Source organism: Periplaneta americana, unplaced genomic scaffold (assembly GCF_040183065.1).
Source record: "Periplaneta americana isolate PAMFEO1 unplaced genomic scaffold, P.americana_PAMFEO1_priV1 scaffold_32, whole genome shotgun sequence".
Classification (NCBI taxonomy): Eukaryota; Metazoa; Arthropoda; class Insecta; order Blattodea; family Blattidae; genus Periplaneta; species Periplaneta americana.
The window spans coordinates 96,742-112,681 of NW_027185513.1; the positions used below are offsets into that span (position 1 = coordinate 96,742).

At 34.4% G+C, this 15,940-nt stretch overlaps 1 protein-coding gene across 2 annotated transcripts; it reads left to right on the plus strand.

Annotated features, from left to right (window-relative positions):
- Window positions 1–588: 588 nt before the first annotated feature.
- On the plus strand, window positions 589–13,269 carry LOC138693974 (glucose dehydrogenase [FAD, quinone]-like). Of its 2 annotated transcripts, none has more exons than XM_069817718.1 (4): window positions 589–688; window positions 4,890–5,077; window positions 7,019–7,281; window positions 11,662–13,269. In XM_069817718.1, the coding sequence occupies exons 2-4, from the start codon at window positions 4,905–4,907 to the stop codon at window positions 13,101–13,103; spliced, it is 1,878 nt and encodes a 625-aa protein (XP_069673819.1). In that variant the 5' UTR covers window positions 589–688; window positions 4,890–4,904; the 3' UTR covers window positions 13,104–13,269. The 2 variants fall into 2 exon arrangements, with proteins under 2 accessions (XP_069673819.1, XP_069673820.1); XM_069817719.1 differs by having other exon boundaries at window positions 660–794.
- Window positions 13,270–15,940: the final 2,671 nt, after the last annotated feature.

Here is a 15,940-nt window from a genome sequence, read left to right on the forward strand (position 1 = left end):
CACTATAACTAACGGACAATAAGCTGTTCTAGTATCCTGGCACAAAGACAAGAGAAAAGGTTAATCTAACAAAAGGAAATTATTGCCAAAATACTAAAGATAAAAACTTCGGCATAAATCTAGCAACTCGTCAGAACCGGATATCGTGAGATAAAACATACTTTTCTAATTTACTTTTAAACTGTGACAGTGTCCGGCAATCCCTGACGTCACTAGGTAAAGTATTCCAGAGGCGGGGCAACGAAAGTCGGTGTAGGACTGAAATTCCCCGTTTTGGTGTATGCTTCTTCATTGCAATTATTATGTATTACATAGTCATGATGAAGGCTCAGCGTTATGTAAACGCCACGTGATAGCTTCCAAATTTGAACATGACTGGTAGAGACAAATAGCTGATATGATTATTATTTCGTAGAGGCGGATACTTGTCATGCACAAAAACCGATAAAAAATGTTCTTGAAAATTTGTGATATGCGCTGAAATTGTTTACTTCATTTGGAGGCGGTAATTAGTCAGGACACAAAAAGAAAACAGATAACAGCAACCAATGGTGACATATGAATGATATCATGTGACGTAAGAGAATATACATTTTTCCTCAGATATAAAGCAACATCGCTCATTTTGCGTGCAATATATAAACTGTTCCTACTTCTCCGAACTTATTGTTCAAAGCTTTTATCACATGTGAGTAAATTTAAGGCGCATACGTAATTATTAAACTATTTGTAAATTTTATGAGAATATTATTTTCTATTCAAGTGTACAAAATATTTTTCACAATTACTAACATGTAAGTTGATGCAATGGTAATTTCTTGAGAATCATAAAGATAACTTTAGCTCTAAAATATTTTAAAAAATTATGATAATTTATTATGAATGTACTGATTATTCTATCTATCTATCATTACGATACAGTATATAACAGGAACACAAAGATATAATTAGGAAAGAATAGATCTATAGCTTTCTATGAAGAATGTAGTTATTATGATACATTAAATTGAATACCACAAATATGAAAGTTAGTGTAATATGACATCTCCTCTACTACCATAATAATTATTTGTCTTACAACACTTTATATCACAGGACATCAAGATTAGCAAACGTGAAATATGTGCTCTTCTATGCAAAACCTAAGGTGCTTGTCATACGTATATATATATATATATATATATATATATATATATATATATGTGTGTGTGTGTGTGTGTGTGTGTGTGTGTGTGTGTGTAGCCCAATATATCAAACATATCAAAGTAGAGGTTAAAGTCTTCTATGACAATGACCTTAATTATTTCTTATATATTAAAAGAGATGAAGATTTCGACTTTTATAATGAATTCTTAATTTTCGCTGTACAGTCCAGGATGTCAATGTTACTATATTTTTAAGATGTATTTATAACAACTGTCGTTTGACTACCAGTTGGTTTATCTAACGCAAAACTTCAGAACTCTTAGAGATAAAATCTATACGAAATAAAGTATAGCATAAATAAACAAAATATATTTCATTATGGACAACTTTAATTATACTTCAGGTAACTAAACAGAACAAGTCAAATTTAATAATTCTTCTATGAGTCTATTACTTCCTTTATTGTTATTAGAAAGTCAATCTGATGGAGACGCTTACTCCGTTCAGTTTTCATACTTATTTTAGTACGATATGAGATCTTCTACTCCCCTAGAATAATTTTGTGTTATTTTGCACTAGAATTTAATTAATTAATAAATAATAATAATAATAATAATAATAATAATAATAATAATAATAATAGTTTTACTTTTCTTGGCAGAGTTAAGTCATCAGGCTTTCTCTTCCACTCAACCAGGATCAAATTACATACAGAAAAATACATACCGGTACAAGTTACAGAAATATAAATCTATCGTTACATTCGAGTGAAATTATATTTTATATGCAGTGCTTTTATTCTGGAGAAAATGGAAGGATATATTACAACAGACTGGGAAAGGATTACTAACCAGTGTCGTTTTTAATCTCCTTTTCGCCCAACTTCAACCCGTTAGTGCTCAGTGATTACTTTAATTGCCGTTCGTTAAAAAAAATGGTAATAAACGTAATATTAAGTTGGCATTATTTTTTGTCATGGAAGCTCTATGTTCCTGTCATCTCAGACACAATCATTTATTTCAAAGCCAATTATTGTAGAGTGCATACGCGAAATTCTGTAGTAATTTTGAATGTCTACATAACATCAAATATGTGTACATGAAACTGAAATATAATCTTGTATTAAATCTTACTTAATTATTTCAAATATCACTAAAATACATTTCAGAATGTCTACTCATTATTCTAAAGCTGGTTCATGACAATGGTTTTATTGTAGAAATATCCTACAGTGTTGTAAATTCGTGTGAGTGAGCACTACAGATGCAAAAGTGTGAGCATTTCGTTCCATATTATGTCAGATGACACGTTTATTCACTGTGAGCCAGTTTTTAAACGCCATAATAGTTGCCATGACATTTTAACATCTTCTGATGCCTATAGAATTCTTTTAGTAATTTTCCCGTTACATGAGCACTGTTTTGCCATGACATTTTAGCATCTTCTGATGCCTATAGAATTCTTTTAGTAATTTTCCCGTTACATGAGCACTGTTTTGCCATGACGTTTTAGCATATTCAGATGCCTATAGAATCCTTTTAGTAATTTTCCCGTTACATGAGCACTATTTTGCCATGACATTTTAGCATCTTCTGATGCCTATAGGATTTTTTTAGTACTTTCCCGTTACATGGGCACTGTTTATATGTATATATATATATATATTGATATTTTTATTGGTATTTGTTGTCGTTTAGCAAAAGAAATTAGCAATGACATGGTGGTCTCTATAATTAATTAAACTGCTGTTTAGTAAACTGTCCGAACACAGGTTTGAATCTCATAAGTAACACCAATAAGGCATCACTCATGGGGGAACTAGGCCAGAAGATAATGGGGTAGTTCATTAAACTAAAAATATGAAAATAAAGTCTTAAAATGATTATAATTTTATAAAATGCTATATCCACCACACACTTATGTCTAATTCTATCAAAATCCTCTACATTCATCCTACGTACTTGTACTGGAAGATAATTATATACTTCAAAAGCTAGAATATGATGCTTATTAGCTGTTACGGAAAATCACCATTTAGAAACTGTATATAAAATCTGCTATCATTCGTAGTACTATAATAATGAATGTCATTAGTATTATCTTCATAAAATTTAAATTGTTCTTTTGCATTACAATGTACGTGTATTAATAGCTTCATTATCAGGGTAAGAGATTTGGAGTACTATAAACTAATGCTGAAATATTGTATATACAGTCAAATTAGTTGTGAACTTGAACCGAGAAACTGCACTGATCAAGCAGGAGTGTAGTTCAGTCAATGAAAATTACACGCATCTTGTTGCAAACTTATTTCAGAACCAGCACAGTACTTGCGCCGCCAGAGTACAAACAACTAAACAGTGCAGTTGTGTTCAAGTGTGTCAATCAGCAGTTCGTGCACATTTCTTGCAGAGATAAGCCGAAAAGTAGAACAAGTACAGTGTGTACAAAATAATGAGCACGTATTTTAGAATTTGATCGTTTGTATATCATTTAAAACAATAAACTATTCTGCAAATTTTGTGAACGTTATGTGACAGGATCTAGTAATTTAACGTAAAGCGCCTATAAATTTATTTCTATACTACACGACAAATTCGAATGAAGTATAGGGTGACTGACAGACGAAGAATCAATGTATCCACCATAACCTTGAGTTGGAGCGGGTGACGTCATCTAGCGATACGGGGGGGGAGGATTTAAGGCACGATTTAGGGGGTCGCGCACCAGCTGAGGCAGTGTAACGCGAGTCTCAGAATTCAATTTGCCATCATAAGTACATTTGTGTTTAATAGTACTTACAATGTGACATTTCCTGTCCAAAAAATATTTGATTTGTCAACTTTGAGGTTTCTAATTAAAAATAATAGGTTCAATCTTAATTTCATTTAACAAAATTTCAATTCGGAAAAATCAATTTTTTTTGCCTGTCGAAGTAAAAACTTTGGATTCCTTTTAAATTCTCTTAGAGTATTTTGACTATTTACAAAAAGTGGTATCGTCTGCATAGGCAATATTAAAAACAACTATATAATTTTTATTAGATCTTTAATAACTAGTTCCAAGATGAAGCCTTGTGGTACTCTACAATTTACTTTTCCTACGTCAGAACTATTAATTCCTCTAATAACACACTGTTACCTATTACTTGAATAAGATCTAATATAATGAATTCTACTATAATGCATCTTTTAAAGATTTCATGGTCTGCGCAGTCAAAGGCTTTACTAAGATCAGAATGTATCTTATCCTTTAAAAGCTAAGACTTTAGTTTTTTTGTTTTGGAATGTTTATTTTGGTTGTTATAATGCTTTTATTATTATTATTATTATTATTATTATTATTATTATACTTTTTACATAATTTGATTTTGAATCTCCCAAAAAATTTCTCTTGAAAACGAATCTTGAATAAACTTTAATTAATAGCAATTATACCTCTGACTAAGGTTCTGGCTGATATGTAACTTACATCTATTTGAGACAGTACATCTCACTTGACGATATGTGTCAGAAGAAGAACAATTGTTTTTATGCATCTAAAGTCTGACTAGTATAATATGTAGCTATTCGGCGATGTACTGTATGCAATGGAGGGTTAAAGGAACTGACCACCCGACCCCATTACTCTTGGCCTAGTTGCCTCATAAGTGGTGCCTTCGTGATACCACTTGTGGGGTTCAGACCTGTCTTCAGACAGTTCATTAAACAACAAACAATAATACCAATTAATTTTAATTACAGTGCAGAGGTGTTACAATGGGGACATGTCCGAACGTGAAGACTCTGTACACTCTGTGGGCTTTAGTTAGCTCGTACGTGAACAAGCAGAGCGTCGAGGACGTGTCCTCACCTAATAAACTAAGGAACGAAGAGAAGTTCGACTTCATTATTGTCGGCGGAGGATCTGCAGGATGCGTTCTAGCCAACAGGTGTGTATAGACTATATATTTATTCTGACACAAATACTTTTTATGATTTGGAGTAGAAGCCACAAAATTCGAAGGCACAACAGGCAATTTCCCAGCAGGCGTCAGATTACAGGCTAATCTTGGGTGCATAAATACAGTACCCTAGTACATCGCTTTAGGCATTACTAGATAGACATCGGTGCTTGACCGTGAGTATTACACAGAAAGTAATAGTTCATCTGTCTGGCAACACCAAAGCTCGAGCTTGATCCTATGTTATTTACAGGGTTTTAAAAGGAAAGCATTCAATGTTTTGAGGTGTAATATTAGCTGATGGTAGTGCGTCTGCCACCAGACTAGCCGACCCGAGTTCCAATCCCGTTGGAATCAGGAATTTTCGTATAAAATTTCTACTTCGGGACTACAAGAGGTGCCAGTGCACAATTTATAATCACTATATTGTGCACCAATATGCCTGGGTTAAATACCAAATCTCTCCGCAGTGCATATGAAGAAAAGCCATATGTCACTCTTGATAGTGATTCGTCCGCCGGATGGGGACATTAAGCCTGGCGGTCCCTTTGGTGCTCTTCGACAGAAGTAGGCTACGTGCCGGCACCGGGTTTCCCATTCTACCTTCCTCATCTTTATCATCCTCATCCATTCCCTACACTACACTTATACGAACACTTACACATATACTCACCCTAGTGCACGACATAACTCTCCACTAACACACATCATGCATAGCGCGGCCCGGTGAAGTGCTATGCAACTTGAAAATGGGTCACAGTCCTGCCATCTATACGCAATAAGTGGAACTCGAATCACACAAGTGAAGTGGGTAGACATTGGGTACACACACACATATTCATAAAACAGTTTAATAAACATGATTCCTTAAAGTAATAATTATCTTCCTAGGTATTAGTACTGGTTCATCAACATCATATAAAATGCTTAATGCGATTTTAATTTTAAAAATGATCATCCAATACTCTGAGTTTTGGTAGTATTAATTAAAATAAGACAAAAAGTCTAATAAATATGGATCTTAAAATTAATATTTTCGAAGATATGAATACTTGTTCTTTAACATAATCAGATATAACACTTCCTTCTGCCTTGCATCTTAGCAAATGACATATTGTTATCCTTTTTTATTACTGCGTTTCCAATACGATACTTTATATCCAATAGGAATAAAGCAAGAAACTCATATCACTGCTGTTCTTACAATATCAATTTCGAAGCTCTAGTTTCGCACAAAGTTTAATTTTACGACCCATGTTTATTGGACATTTTTGTTTTGATGAATACTACCTCCTCTCATAATATTCAATGTTCTTTTATGGAAATCATATTGAGCATCTTATATGACGTTCATGAACAAATACTCATATTTCGGGATATATTAATTAAAGGATCCCAGTTCATTAGAATTTTTTTTTATTTTGATGACTAATACCACCTCTCAGAATATTGAACATTTCTTTTAATGGAAATCACATTGGGATCTCCTATGATGTCTATGAACAAGTACTCATATCTCGAAGGATATTAATTTTACAAATCATGATTTTTATCATTTCTTTTCTTTTTTTTTTTTGACGAAACTACCAACTCTCAAAATATTGATTTTTAAACACCCTATATAATTAGCTACTTAAGTTCAATTCTTGTAAGCGAATAGTGGTCATAGTGCAAGAAATCAGTCCTTTCGAATTCACTGCTTGAAAGAAGTGTTCGAAATCTCAGATTATTTAAAATACTTTGTGTGAAAAAGTAGTTGTTAAAGGGCACCATTTGAGATAAATTTGTAGGATGATACTAACAATATATTTTACACAGGCTTAAACATTGTTTCCTTATGTGCAGCGACGACACTTCACGTAACAGACTCACTGAACGATATTATTTGAATACGAAGTCAGTATCTTACTCGGTATCTGTCTGATGCAGGTTGTCAGAAATAGATGAGTGGAATATTCTGCTTCTGGAAGCTGGTGGAGAGGAACCTCTCGAAATCGACGTCCCTGCGTTCCGCGACTACGCTTATCATAGCAGAATTGACTGGGACTTCCAGACCCAGCCGCAAGAAGAAGTGTGTGGAGGTAGCCCTTGTCCCTGGCCGCGGGGCAAGGCCCTTGGGGGTACAACGGTCTTCAACAGTATGATCTACAACAGGGGAAACCGTCGGGACTACGATCACTGGGCGGCACTAGGTGAATTAATTTTAAATTTTATTATGCTGTACTTTCAGAGGCTGACAGTGGTGTCAGCAAGAGCAGCTAAAGGCACAGATTCAACATTGCTTGGACGCCGGTGCAGTATGACATCCTCATTCCATACAAAAAGTCACTGCATATCATCAAACACAACGTAAAACCCTTTCACGGCCCCCAACGCTTATTGGTCCTGTATTCGCGCCGAAAAAAGAGGCATGCATCAATGTGTGTGCCAATAACAGATAACGTGACATAAAAGATAATAAATTTAAACTAACAACCTAACATAAAGCATGCGGGATTTTTAGAAAAAAAAAAAGAGCTTATATTAGGAAGCGTCCACGTTAGCGAACGGACTTTTCTAAAAGGTTTCCCCTTATGATATTCGAGGCTTGAGTTACTGGCAACTGAGTCATTATAGCTCACACTATAACTGTAGATATGTCGCAACAAGTTAACAACACGCAATTTAACACAGCACAGCACCAATACCATATTCTAATACAATACAATGAGCAAACAGAAATTCATTGACAACCACCACTGTTCTCATCTAAGAATTTGGGTTAGGGTTTTGAAAGGCGGAGCAGCCATACGTAAATTACGTAACCTCCTTGTTATGTTATCACGCCTCATTGTCATTGGTGCCTTAGTAACTCCACCCACATCACATTCTTTCATGCTAACCTCTATTTATTTAGTTTTCCAACTGTATAATTCGTATTATATTCCTTCTCGTGTCCAGAAAGACAGCAAATTTACCATTAATACTTGAAAAATAAATAACACGTTGAACGTTCAGACAGGAAAATAATTAACGTTGCGTTCTAGGCGCCATAGAGTGTTTCATTGTCTTACAGCCAACAGGAAGGCTTCAAACACTTGAATTTGTTTATATTTGGAGTCTTTTTGTATGGAATGAAGATTAGTTAAGGAATTTCTACGATGTGTCGTACCGATTTGGACCAAGTTACTTCATATAATATACAGGGGTGATCGCTGAAATATTACCAGTATGTTCAAACTAGGAGCAGACGTGACATTGATACAAGTACGAGTAGTACGGAGGGTGCAGTTATAATGGTGGAGAGGTATAGAAGATTAGTCTGAGTTTCCAATGCTGGTGTGGTAGAATGTGGGTGCAGATTCAGCTGGATTTTCGAAAGAGCAAATAGTGGTAGTTTGACACTTCTGTACATCCAATTATGAAAAAGAGAGACCGGCAGACTGTTCAAGAGCATCAATTGTTAGAGTTGTGCGAGCTGTAGAGTATTACTTATAAGAATATTTAGGCCCTAAATGTATTTATAAATTACACTACATAGTCCTTAAATGTCTTTATAAATGACAATATATAGGTCCTACACATACAGTGTGTCTCAGGAGGAAATTAGAGTAGTTCAGAATAATGTATTTGTGTAGAAGTACATGGATTTAGCCTGATATATCTGATATACCCGTGTCCCAAATGTAATAGTTGGGAAGTTATTGATGGATTAACATGTAAATCGAGAGAGGCAATTCTACGTTTACAACATTGTGATAGGCCTATAATACATTATTGAAAATGCTGCAGAGAGAGAGAGAGAGAAATAACTCGTCCGGCCTTAATTAAGGATGACCACGAGGATCCGGAAATTAATAGCAAATAAATATAATTAAATAAATATGAATATTGTACAAAAATAAAGCGTAATAATTAAGCACCATTGATTACCAATTATAAAATAAAATCTTAGAAAATAACTATAAAATTATACTTATAAATAAAAGAGTTTATTTAAAATTATCATAACCTTAATTGATACTTCTGAGTGGTATAAATGGAATTGTATAATCTGCAGGGAATCTTTAAGAATTTGCGAGATGATTTTTTTTAATTTCAAAAGATGATATTGATAATTGTTTAAAAAAATTATGTGTAAATTTTGCTAAAGAACTCCGAGCACCAAAAAATAAACCTCTCACTGACCAATTGAAGAGAGGGATGTTATACTTGGCACTAAGGTAGAGAATACAAGGTTCATAAATGGCCCTCTTTTCGTGATCAACCTGATGAGCTTGGTTTAGATCTCTCTCTATGCGATAGTTGTTGCAATAAGTTTGTTTCATAATTAATTACAAGCTCAGTAAGAAAATAAAGTAATTATGCAAAATAAATGACTAAGGTTGTCCTTCTTATGGATTCAATGAATTGTAAATTCATGTCAGGTACCGGTATCGGTTCCCTTTCCGACCTCTATGAAACACTTGGTAGCTTGCCAGTTTCAGATAACATTTGGTAAATACGGGAAAACACAAAGTTAGATGGAACCCTTCGATTGGGAAAAAGAAGTCTGTATTCCTCACCAGCAGGCAATGCATTGCCATTCCAAAATCAATAATCATGTCTGCATATTCATAATGCGAATACAAGAATTAAATATAAAGTTAACTTGCATTCCAGTTGTGTGTTGCACAGGCTTTCTGGTGCCAAAATGCTGCCGTGAGCAAAACATCTGGCGTAACACGCCAATGTAGTACACAGAACCGCAAGAAGTTCCAGTATTTCTCCCCTTAATTTCTCCTCAACCATTAGACTTCGGACATAGATATATCAGGTTAAATTGATCCAAGTTAGCCGAAACTACAATATCCAGAATTATTGTAGATTCCTTCTGAGACACTTTGTATACTTTTTACTAAATACTTTTAGGCCTTACAGTTGGTAGACGAACTGGCTACACACTGGAAGACACAGCTTCAAACCCGGTGGTGGCGAGATTTTTCCAGAATGGCCTAAGAATCCACTCAACCTCCTGTCAAAATGAGTTCTAGTCCTTTCCCGGAGGTTATTTTAGTTGGTTATTTAACTACTCTGTATCAAATACTAGGTTATTTAGCATCGATGAAACTGATGAAAGCGAGATTGTATTGATACATACCTGCATATCCTAGGTCTCCGCTCTTCTTTAGTCTATACACAACACGATTTCAACCCAACATTTAGCAGAGAGGGTTATTTATATTGTAATAATTACTTATATAAATTCCGATTATCTATAAATAATACTGCATTATTGTTGAAATTTATATACGAGGGAGTTTGCTATTTGTAAAACATATCAAGGAAGACTTTCTGTTTGGTATTTAGTTTTTCAGAGTATTAATATTGAATTACCCCTGAATTTACTGTCATCATCAGGCTTCGAGACTTTGGACCCAATACAATAAGTTTACTGTGCATGCACTATAGGTTGTTGACTCGCTGCACGTAGTGAAAGATAGAGATGTGTTGAGGTAACAACGTTGCTATTTAGAATAGAGTACGGTAGTATGGGGAAACGCATATATGTACATTCTGAAAGTACATATACATTACAAAATGATAATGTTAAAAGAATGTGAAAAGCATTTATTCTCCTGTCTTTTATAAACATTTGTGTTTAATTATACACAGTGTTAATGGTGGAAATAAGCATGCAGCAATTTTAATTTTTTCATTTATTCTATTGGTCGTCTTTACGAAGTGCAGTTACAGTACCGAAATGCATTGTACTACAAGATACATTCTCAGTGTCTCAAACGTAAATCTTTTTCGGTTATCTTCCAAAGTTTGTACTGTAGAAAGCTGTGCTCTACGTCGCATGACGTGATAGGAGCAAAACGAAAAAACCTAACATCATTGCAATCTCTAAGAGACAGTCCTTTACTGTCGGGTGACTCTATGTCCACTAATTTGCTGTTTATGTTACACAATGTTCCATATCCGTTATTTTTACATAAAATTGATTTCCACTTCTGTTTTATACGTTCAGTAACCGGTGTACTGGATGTCTCATTAATTCTCTGCATCATTTTCTAAATTAATTTGAGGGCTTCCGGCGTCTCTTGCTCTGACTTTTCTAACCGTGTAATAGTTTCAGACACAGTTTGTATGAAAACCAAATTATTCGTCAGAACCTTCAAATCCAGAGCGTTTTCCTTTGGGTATTTGTTGGCATCCATTCTACAGTACCCCAACCCACTGTACGCTTTACCACTATACTCAGTACGCCGTTATGCGGATTTCCCACTGAACTGCTCTATTGGGTCCGAAGTCTCGAAGCCTGGTCATCATTATCATCATCATCATCATCATCATCATCAACATCAACAACAACAAAAACAATGATCTCCTGACAAGTAATAGGCCGAGTAGGCTATTGCGGTCTTGTTTTATATCTATCTCTTTTGAGGTCTGCCAATGGCTCTTCTTCCTCTCGGTCGGTAATTTAAAATTGCTTTTGGAAATCTCTTGTCGCTCATTCTGTTGATGTGATTTTTTCAGTGCATTCACTCTTATGAAACTTCAATTGGTGACTAACCATTTTTAAAACTTTTCTCTCTTTTTATTAGGGAACCCTGGTTGGTCTTTCAAAGATGTACTTCCTGTATTCAAGAAATCTGAGAACAACTTGGATGCCGACATTGCTAACGATACAAAATATCACAGTGTGGGAGGTTATCTCGACGTAGAAAGGTTTCCATATCAAGACAAGAACGTTTACACTTTGATAAAGGCTTACGAGGAGCTCGGATACAGTCAAGTTGATTTCAATTCTGATCAAGTAACGGGAATCATGATTATTCAAGGCACTCAACGAAATGGAGAACGCAGGAGCGTGAACAGGGCATTCCTTGAGCCTGTCCGATACGTTAGACCAAACCTGAAAGTCATCACGAACGTAAGAGTTACAAAGGTACTCATTCATTCCGAAAACAACACCGCTTATGGTATAGAATATGCTCACGAGCTCAATAGAACAATTAAAGGTAGAGTTTTAGCTTCAAAGGAAGTCATTGTCAGCGGAGGGACTGTCAACTCACCTCAGATACTGATGTATTCAGGAGTAGGTCCTCAAAAACTTCTTCAAGACCTAGGTATCAAAGTTATAAAGGATTTACAAGTTGGAGAAAATCTTCAAGATCATGTTAGTACATCAGGAATCATATTCCATTTGAACGAGAGCTCACGTATTATACCTTCCGAAGAGGAAATTAAGAGTGATATTTCGAAATACACCGAAGCTAATAGGACAGGTCCAATATCTGGAACTGGAGTTAATCAACTTGAAGGATACATCAAATCGAGATATATCCCTGCAAATGAAGATTATCCTGATATACAATACTTTACATACACAAATATAGTTTCTGATGATCCCAATAACTGCACCATCAATATGACCAGACCTTTATCTTATTATAACCTAGTCTACTATCAAGGAGCCCTTGTCAGACCATATAGCAGAGGCACGATTAAGATTAAATCCAAAGATCCATTTGAAGATCCTTTGATTTACCCAAATTATTTCAAAGATCCAAGAGATATTGACGCCATAATAGATTCTCTAAATTCAGGATCTAGCCTTTCAAAAACAAAATCTTTAACAAATGCAGGATACGTGCTAGACAAAACACCTCGGAAACTTTGCGAGCATTACGAATTCGGAACAGATCCTTACTGGATCTGCCTGGCCAAAAACTACACTTTGTCTCTATATCATCCTGCGGGGACTTGCAAAATGGGACCAAGCAATGACAGTTCGGCCGTAGTAGACTCTCAACTACGTGTTCATGGAATCAAAAGACTAAGGGTTGCAGATGCCTCAATAATGCCAACAGTTTTAAGCGGAAATCTGAATGCAGGTATTATCATGATTGCTGAAAAATGTGCAGATTTCATTAAAAAAGATTGGAATAAGACCACGAGACAAAAGAAGCAAATAAATTTAGTAGAAAAGACACTATCAAAACAATTAAATTGTCAAATGAAAAACATTTCACACGCTCTTTGAATATATTGTACAGTATACCTAATACATATGTACATACTCTAGGTAAAAATAAAATTAACAACATCTTGTACATATTATATTATTAATTTCATCCGCTGTAATCGTTATGGAAAAGGAAAGACATTATTAAAATGAACTATTAACATTGTTGCTATTAATCAATTAACCTGTCTTTTATTTTTATTTCACAATTATTACAGCACACTTCATTTTCATTTCCAATATTTTTGAAAGGACAATGTCCTGAATGGCTCATAGATAACATTGTAGGCATTATTCTCTTAATTGTAGTGTTGTTACCTAGAAAAGTATGTTACACACGTGCATTTCCTTATTACAATAGATCGTGTAGAGCCAATTTTTCTCCTACCTTTTCCCACAGTTTTGCCCATTCATAAAATTATATATATATATATATATATATATATATATATATGCAGACAGTAATTAAAAAATATGCATGGGATTTCCATTCTTCTTTACTATATATATATATATATATATATATATATATATATATATATATTTTTTTTTAATAATTTATTGATCGATCAGCGCATTTAGTGCTATACAGATCATTTCTAAATAAAATATAAATACAATACATGACACTGAATTAGGGCAGCCTAGATTGGGCTCCTCAATTAACAAAAATAATTGTAAATTAATAATTATTTACATAGGTTGGTGTGATGATAAATTTTGATTATAATACGAGGTCCATTTGAAGTCGGCTCTTGATCCTGGTGGGGAATGTGAACTTCCTTCCGAGAGAGTAGTGGATGGCGCCTGGAACATTTTCTACGTTGTTATAGAACTTCTTAGCTTGTGAATGAATAAACTGTTTGATTGTGTCAATACCAGTTTCTCTGTGTAGTTGGCTGTTACGAACAAACCAAGGAGAATTGAGTGAAATTCGTAGGACTTCATTTTGAAATGACTGGATGTATTTAATTTCACTTACTGCAGCTCCTCCCCAGACAGGACAGGCATAAAGCAGAAGAGGTCGTAATAGAGATGTGTAAAGTAGCATGCAATTTTGTAGCTTTAGAGACGATTTCTTGTTGAAGAGCGGATATAATTTAGTGAATCTTGAGTAGGCCAATTTAAGTTTGTTGTTGATGTGATGTTTCCATGATAGACGGCGATCTAAGTGCACTCCAAGATATTTTACAGCTTCATCCTTTGGTTTCCACGGTATGACATTGGTTGAAAGATTTATGCATGGAGGATTTTTACTATATTGACAAGCAAGAAGGCAGTGGTTAACATTTCCGATAGTATTGTTGCGGCTTGAATAACAAAAATCTTTTCTGAAAGTTAAATGTGAAATAAAATAGTAATTCATTAATGTTTAGGCTGGTATTAATCTTTGAATACACAAGCCTTCTTTTAGTTCAATAGGAAAATAAATATTAATTTATTCTGTACATTGGTACTGAATGTCTTCTGTTTCCATAGAAGTCCTCGTAAAACGGCTAGAAATTCCATGAGTATGTTTAATTATCCTATACATACAAGTCGTTCGCTGCAGCCAATTTCATTCTGAAACGTCTGAATTGATTCCCAGTTATCGAAGTTGTCCTTGGTGTGTGATATTCCAGTTGATTAACAGTCATTGAATGGATCCAGTATTGGTTAAATCCGAGTTGATTCCCACATTTTCCTTCCCGTTTTATATAATATACTTAAGACTCCCTACTTACAAAGTAACAATTAGTTTACACAATTTCTTGTAATTAGGTAATGGTTAAAAAGTGTGAATTTTTTCAATAAAATCTCGATCTTTGTCAATAAAGTTAGAACTAAACAACTATTAAAAATCTTCACTTAATGTTGGTGAGGTACTTCTAGCACAAGGACTTTAAATATTCAAAATGACTAATTACTCCACTAGTAATTTCTTATTTGTTCTTCAATATACTGCTCTTTCTTTTTTTCTATTGCTGCTCTTTTCCTTGCTTCCAAGCTTTACATAAGTGGTACATTGAATTTCTTTTAGGAACTCAGTAATATGAAAAATGTTCGGTTGAGGTGAATAGAATCCCGAATTCAACGTCCTGTGTAACGCTTCACAACAATTTGTAGTGCAATCCGTACCTAAACTAAATTTCGCCAACATTACCGATGGAAACACAATTTTCTTCGATGAAGATAGGTTATTCAGTGTGTAATCAGAATTCTCGTCCAGCTTCTAATTAAGAGCTTAGGAGCCATGAGATCGAAAGTGAAACAGTCTATCACTTCATCCTGTGGAAGAACAGGTAAATCAAATACTGTATACATTTTAAAAGTCTATTTCAGATTTCTTATTTTTAGACTTCAAACGTTTTGCAGAGTTTCGGTCAAACTGAGAACGGAAATCAACACGACTTCTTTCAAGCAGATTTTGGAATCAATCCGGACGTAGCCAAGTCGTTCTTCCACTATAATGTACCCATTACTCAGAATGTTGTTTGTTTTTAATTAAGAATGCCTCAGTCTATATGCATATGATATAGTTTTAAAGTCGTTTGCAACATTATATTTTCGTGAATTTTTTTATAATTCTGACTGTTTTTGAGAGAATTGTGTTCTCTGGCGATAAATTAGAAATCTAATCATTATTTTTAATTTTTGTTGAAAAAATGTAAATTTGTTAAAGTTAAAAAAATTGGGACCTTGCAAATGAAATTTGTATTATATATTCATTAATTCATGACATGAAGTCACAATCAATAATAACTGTATTTCAGAAGTCTGGTGGAAGAATAATTAAAGATTGGCGTTTCAGTTATTTCTATAACTGTTAAATAAATAAGGCTGTTAGATTTCCTTGCCGATTCAGAGTTAACTTA

What these genes read in the sequence shown, in the direction of transcription:
- LOC138693974 (XM_069817718.1), top strand. Translation starts at nt 4,905, where the DNA reads ATGGGGACATGTCCGAACGTGAAGACTCTGTACACTCTGTGGGCTTTA. An exon ending in GGATGCGTTCTAGCCAACAG is followed by an intron (nt 5,078 to 7,018) that starts GTGTGTATAGAC and finishes TGTCTGATGCAG; the next exon opens with GTTGTCAGAAATAGATGAGT. An exon ending in CGATCACTGGGCGGCACTAG is followed by an intron (nt 7,282 to 11,661) that starts GTGAATTAATTT and finishes TCTTTTTATTAG; the next exon opens with GGAACCCTGGTTGGTCTTTC.